General features: G+C 35.8%; 1 protein-coding gene across 1 annotated transcript; it reads left to right on the forward strand.

The window, feature by feature from the left end:
- The first annotated feature begins 2,795 nt into the window (after positions 1-2,795).
- LOC145007001 (uncharacterized) lies at positions 2,796-3,749 on the forward strand. The gene has a single exon (XM_078966008.1). It carries the CDS (start codon positions 2,796-2,798, stop codon positions 3,747-3,749), a length of 954 nt encoding a protein of 317 aa, XP_078822134.1.
- The last annotated feature ends 3,443 nt before the right edge of the window (positions 3,750-7,192 follow it).

Genomic DNA, 7,192 nt, shown 5'->3' on the forward strand with positions numbered 1-7,192 from the left:
AGACAAAGCTGCCCCGACCACCGACAAGAACCTCACCACAGAACACTACCAAAGAACCAATTCTATAAATACCAGAATTACCACAAAACCCTTGGGATTCAAAGTGGTCAACTCTTTGTCAAAGTCAAAGTCTTCATTCAAAGTCAACCTTACTGGTTGACTGTACTCGCCTAGTCACCCCGTCGACTCGCCGAGTTACCATATCCAGAAAACTCTCATTACATAACTTAACTCGCCGAGTCGCCCCAAGACTTGCCAATTCCAACGATCTCTGAGTCCCATTCTTTCTGACTCACTGAGTTACCAACCGACTCACTTAATCCAAGGATTTAACCAAAAGAGGTTGGGTTCTACGACCAGAATCGCTGAGTCCAAGACCAAACTCGTCGAGTCCAAAGCAATCTTCAACATAATCGTCAAATTGTTCTTCCAACTCACCGAGTCCATGCTTATGTTCATACAACTCGTCGAGTACACCTATGTGACTCGCCGAGTCCCTCCTATTCTCAATCCATTTAGAGGCTTTTCGAGCCATGCAGGGGCTCCAAAGCATAGATCCAATCTTCTACAAACCAATCCTCACATAAAGTTGCAAACTTTACGTGAGACCAAGGAGATATAGGCTCAAAACACACTATGTCTAGGTTTAAGGACTAAGGGGCTTCACCAACAACTCAATGACTGAAACTTTATGACATTATGGACCATCACTAGCCTAGATCTAAAGTAGCAACCTCATATCTAAGCCTCTAACTCGAAATAGCTCTTAATCATACCAAAAATGCCCTAAAATTTCAAATGATAAAAGATGTAGATGTAAAAGAACCCAAGCAACAGATTATTACCTCCAATATAAGCTCCAATTGAATTAGATCTCGAATTTACACCACTTCTTTGCAGCGAGCCTTTAATTCCTAAAGCTCTTTCCCACCAATTTCGTCTTCCAAGCTCCAATTTCCCACACAAAATTAGGGTTTTCTGGAACTCTCGGGGGGGATAAGAGGCTAGGAGAAGGACATAAAGTCATTTAAATAGGGTGCAAACCCTAAGATTTGGTTTTTCTCATTCCAGCACCAACTCGTCGAGTTCAGCTTCCGACTCGGCAAGTTCGTCACTTAATTCGTGACCCAAACCCCTCCGACTCGGCAAGTAAGCGTACCTACTCGTCGAGTCCCTTCTTCGAAGTTACACTTTTAACCCTTAAATTATACTTCTTAAATTCAGAATGTTACACAAACCAGCTTAACACCCTCATTCTCATTTATGATCTCACATTGATGTGCTGGTTACCTACTCATGCTCCATCAACAAACATAAACTCAAGTTGCTCTATTATTTCTACTCTATAGTCCCAAGTTAGTGTGTCGGTTACCTACATACTCTTCCCTTACATCACATAAAGAAATGATGTTCGTTTTCATGGATTAGCAAAGAAGTTTACATTTTTCCCAAGTAAGTCACCCTTTCACCATTGTATTACATGTCATCCAAGACTTGTAATTTGGCCAAGTTTCTTCTAGTTTCTCGATGGTTCCATTGACAAAAACAACTTTGTTTTTGGCAAAAAAGAAGTTCATCTCTCCTATGACCGGTCGTTGTAATTGTTGTATGTGAGAACATCATTAACCAAAATTTGTCTTGGATATTCAGAAGCATGGATGTAATATGGTGAGTTGGTTTCAATGGTATTACCATCGTTTTTGGTTCTTGATGATTCTTCTCCTACGCACACGGTGAAGCCGTCAACTGGTTTTTATGATGATTCTTCTCCTATGACGAGGGTGAAGCCGTCAACTGGTTTTTATGAGACAGATCAATTAGACCCGCTATGATATCATAAAGAAATTGAAATGGTAAAAACATAATTCATTCCATTCAACCATAAAGGATTAAAATACACCAAAAAGAAACAAGATAAAGCAAACAATGGATAAACTAGGAAATCAATGGATAAACTAGGAAATCAAATAAACTACGAAACTTCATGGATAAGGAATCTATAGATTTCTTTTCCATAAGAATGAACAAACAACGCCATACTGATTTCTATTTCATTAGGAATTCTAACTTTACTTGGGATATATCTTAGCCAAGAAATCAAATATTCTCCTAAATTTTCTTCCTACTTATCTTACTATTATTAGTATCTTACTATTATTAGATCAAGAGAAGTATCAAAATCAAGAGAAGAGATTAAAAAAGAGAATTTGTGGTATCATGATGTCACAATCTTATATGAGTAACAAGATAATATTACATTTTTCATCTGAGTTGGACCCAATAGATTAATCCTCTTTTACGCATGATTCCTCAGACATCCTATAAGTATTTCTTGTTTTTTCTCTTTGATCATAAAAGAATTTATCAACAATTACGACTATATACACAATTTGGGATTCCTTTTGAGTCTCATTAAATTTCTTTATTAGTTTGCTCATTTAATGATACTGACCCATCACTATAATTGCAATTTCAAATGGTTATTTACCAAAATGGCCGGCAACTCTTTATCATGGATCCAAAAAGTCTATTTTATGTGTGAAAAACGTCCAGAAAACGAAATGTTTTTATTATTTAATCATCAAAAGTCTAACAAAGAAAAAAGTTTAGATTGTTGGGAACTTGATTGGAACTAACGAACAATTTTTAAGGCGTGCTCTTTAAGTTATATCCATGGAATGATCACCTTTCTTTAAAGAAAAAACAGTTAAAATGACGATATGACCAGGCCAAAAGTACCTCTATAAAACCCAAACTTAACTACTTTTAACCATTAAAATCGAGAACATCAAAAAATGGTGAACAAATCTATACATCAATCCCAAACTTCTTTGGGGTTCTTTGAAATCATTAGGAAGTCTTTCAAAACCACAAGCAGAAACTGGAAAATGTTGGGTCCAATCCTAGTTCTTGTGTTCGTTTCATTTTCCCTGTTAGATTTTGCTCAAAAGTATGTGCTTGCACCTGTTGTCAAAGATTTTCTGTTACAATTAGCTGAACACCCGAACATGGTTCAAGATTTCACATACAATATTGATAAAACCATTTATTCTGGCGCACTCAATGATATTCGTGAAATTGTCCTTGTCAAACTCTTGATCAAGGCCAGTTCCTTTATCATCTCACTAACTTTCTTGGTTGCTGTCGTTTCTTCTTCATCGGAAGCTGAAACCGTGAAAGTATTAGACCCAAAAGACCTTAACTTGATATTCTTAAAACGATGGAACAGACCATTCGTCACTAGCTTTTACATGATTTTGCTCACTTTGGGCATCTTCTTGCTTTACTTCATTTCTATTGGCATAACCACCATTTTTGCAGTAAATTCATGGGCACTTCTGTTCGCTGGAGTAATCACTCTTTCCACCCCGGTTTGTTACTTTTACATGGTTGCCCTTTGGATTGTAAGTATGGTTGTTTCTATCTTAGAAGAAGGGTTTTGCGGTCTTAAAGCAATTGGGAGGGCTGCTGAGCTAATGAAAGGAAAGAGATTACAAGCGTCACTGATGATGGTTGTATTTTCTGTTGCATATGGTTGTGTTAATCAAATAGGTAATAACATTGCGAGCAACAATTTGAGCATGGGCACACAGCTTGCTATCGGGATTCCTTTGACAAACGGACTCTCTTGCTCGTTGACACTCTTTATGTTTGTGGTGTATACCGTTTTCTACCATGAGTGGAAAACAATCCATGATGAGAAGGAGGGCAAAGGCTTTTATCTTCCAATTGCTGATGGTGAAGCTTAGTGTCATATTTGTTACCCCTTAGATACAATGTTGTAGTAAATAAAGGCTCGCCTATTTTGATCTTGTATTAAAAATTGTTATGTTGTATACCTTTTGTAATCCTGCTTGTGGGATATACTAGAACAAGAAACTGCTTCACCGGTTGGCTTCTCTTAATTCTATTTAGTTGTAAGCGTACAAGGAAGAGCACAAAACAAAAACCGATGTTTGAATCATGTTTTATTTGTAGTGTTTAAAAATAACTACCTATGAATGTTAAGATTGAACGAGGGGTCGAGTCCTTTCCAAAAAATAGGTAAACGAAAACACTACAAGAATAACAGGCAATACAAGAATAACAGGCAATAGCGGCGACACCTTTAGAGCGACGGTCATTTTTAGCAGCGACATCAAAAAAAACGCGTTTTTGGTTGCCGCTAAAAGTGTCCGTCGCCGCTAAAGGCTTATGTTGGCGATCCGCATCATTTCAACCCTAACTGTTGATTTAGACGATGATCCAACGACTAGGAGGACATAGAAAACCCCGCGTTGTTTTCCCTCCGGTGTGTCGCCGCTAAAGGCTACCCGTCGCTGCTTAAGGCGTCGCCGCTATTGCCTGTTCTGGCGATCCGCGTCATTTCAACCCCATTCGTCGATTTAAGTAATGATCCAACGATGTAGGAAACCCCAGATAGTTTTCCCTCCGATATGTCGTTGCTAAATAACATCGACAATAAAATCAGCTTCGTCTTCACTTTCTTTCCTGATCTACTTCTGTGTTTCCCCTCTTCCTCTCTATTTCCCACCTTCTTGCCGGAGTATACCGCCACCACCACTGTTCATGAAGAAAATTTGATATTTTAGATGTGTATTTTTATGTGTATTTTGTGTTTGTAGATGTGTGTATTTTGAGTGTATTTTTATGTATGTGTATGTGTTTTTGTATGATCATTTATATGTATGTGTATTTTGTATGTAAATTATGTGTGTGTATGTGTTTATGTATGTATATGGGTATTTTGTATGTGTATTATGTATGTATGTGTATTTGTATGTATACAAATACATATAAATAACGGCGACACCTTTAGTGACGACAGATAGTATTAGCAGCGACGCGTCTTTAGTGGCGACAGAAGGCAATAATGGCGACCAAAGAAGCATTAGCGACGAACCAATAGCAACGACCCTTTAGCGGCGACGTGTCGTCGCTAAAGGTATTAGCGGCAACATTGTCGACCTTTAGCGGCGACGCCCGTCGCCGGTAATATTCTAATTTCTTGTAGTGTAAGGTCAACTTAAAAATAAAATATAAGACTTTTATGTTTGTTTCTTATATGGGTATATAAATGAAACCGTACTTAAAAAAAATAAGTAAATAAATATGTAAAAATAATCTTACTATCTCTTATAGGGATTTTTATGTACTACCCGTTGTAAAGACGTATAGTCCAATAACCCGAACACAAAAACATAAAACCGATACCAAGACGAATTTTGTTAATATGCCCATCTAGCATCCCGGTCATAACCCCTTCACCTATGCCTTGACATCAAATGAAGTTAAAGGGTGATTCGAATTTCTCCATTAAGAGTTATTTGGTTAATCACTTTCCAAGTTATATAGATTGTAGATTTCATACAGATTTTTTCATATTGGAATGAAGTGTTATGATACAAGCACACGATCAGCAAACTAAGGCACATATAACAAACCAAATTCAAATTAAATGTAAATACAAAAATCATTTTACAAGAAAAACATACTTGAATGTGATATACACAACATAATACAAACTGAAAATTGTAAAGATTGAAGTTTGTTTTATAGTGTCGTAAGATAGAAATTTCCGTAATATAAATCTATCTAGAGGATACAACAATTTAATCAACATTGAATATTCATTCTATCGAAATTCTCCATGCTCATTGATTTTCAAGAATAACAAGAAACGAAGAGAGTGGCCTTTTTTGTTTGTTGTGATGAACTCTTAATGTGCCAATTGATCATGTATTTATAGACTATCAAATAGAACTTAAAACTACTGTTAACCGTCATACCTGTTTAAATCTGAATTTAACCGCCTATTCGCTACCAAACAGTTAATTAGCAATAAACGTATGTTAATAACTAATAAAATCAATTTTTAAATTTATTTATAAAAATGAATTAATTAGCCAACAAGACCGTAAGTTAATTATATTTAAGGACAAGCCTAGTCCAAGACTAAATTAATAACCCAATAACAATTTATTTTCCCAATTGCATTTTTCATTTACTTTATCCATTTAAGAATACTAGATACAAAGGCATATAAAAATATAGTAGGTTCTTTCTTTTTCCAAGGTAGGATAATGATTTTATGCTATAAGCAAACTTCCAACATTAAGTAGTATAACATTTGGAGCCGAGCCAATTATTTTCATCATTTTGACACAATAATCATATACATATATATTTTTAGCGGCAAAACACTTTTTACCATGCGTATCTTAGAAAGATGATTGAAGCACATACCAAATTGGCAAATTTGCAGATACAATAACATAAATTAGAGAGTACGTACATAGCAGAGATACGCCAAGAGTTCCAAACAAAACTAGATAATCCCGCTCTATTTTTAGTCCATAGAAAAATGTTCACCTTTATTTGCTCAATAATCTTGTGTTAATTTGGTGATTGGTTGTTGAATACTTTGTTATTCCTCGAATGACAAATAAACCAAAATGTGGAAAAGAAATTGTCATGAGGAATTTTTATTATAATATGGGATCCTTGGTTGTGGTGAAATATTACACGACCCCGTGTCTTTAATTAATGTGATGAAACACAAGGTCCGTGCTTTCTTCTTTCTCTGGGTCTTCAATCTACATTCTTTTTTTGTTCAACACTTCAAACTCCATTGCACTCTATACGTCCGCTCATCGTTTTGTTCACTGCATAGCTTTCTCGCGTCCTTCATGAACCCGCTAAACATCCACTCTCAACCTTCTAATTTCCTCACATCCTTGGTGACCGATCCAAGACTAGAGAGTTTTGAAGCAACAATTAAATGGTTGAAAGTTTTTTTTTGTTATTATGAAAATGGAAAAACCAATGAAATCTATTACATGTTGTAACTTAAAAGGGCGACATGTCTCTGTAGTGAGTTTACAACAATAATGACATGTGGTCGTAGTTGGTGTTCAATAACGTCACGTATCTATTTGGGCATAAACGATTTCCGATTAAGACAAAATTCACAAATTAAATATTTTCAATTTTAGAAGACCAAGAAGAATTCAACTCGAGTTCAGAAGTCAAGGATTTGATGTGTAAGTTCTTTCCTACTTACTCATTAAGCGTTGCTTACTTTCTTTGATCATTATTTAAACCTCTTTCTAAGGTTAGAAATCAATGATTTTTGTGTCAATTCTTTCCTTCTCGTTGATTAGTTGTTTCTATGATCATTATTTAATGTCTT

The sequence above is a fragment of the Lactuca saligna genome, chromosome 7 (assembly GCF_052625555.1).
Source record: "Lactuca saligna cultivar CGN05327 chromosome 7, ASM5262555v1, whole genome shotgun sequence".
Taxonomy (NCBI): domain Eukaryota; kingdom Viridiplantae; phylum Streptophyta; class Magnoliopsida; order Asterales; family Asteraceae; genus Lactuca; species Lactuca saligna.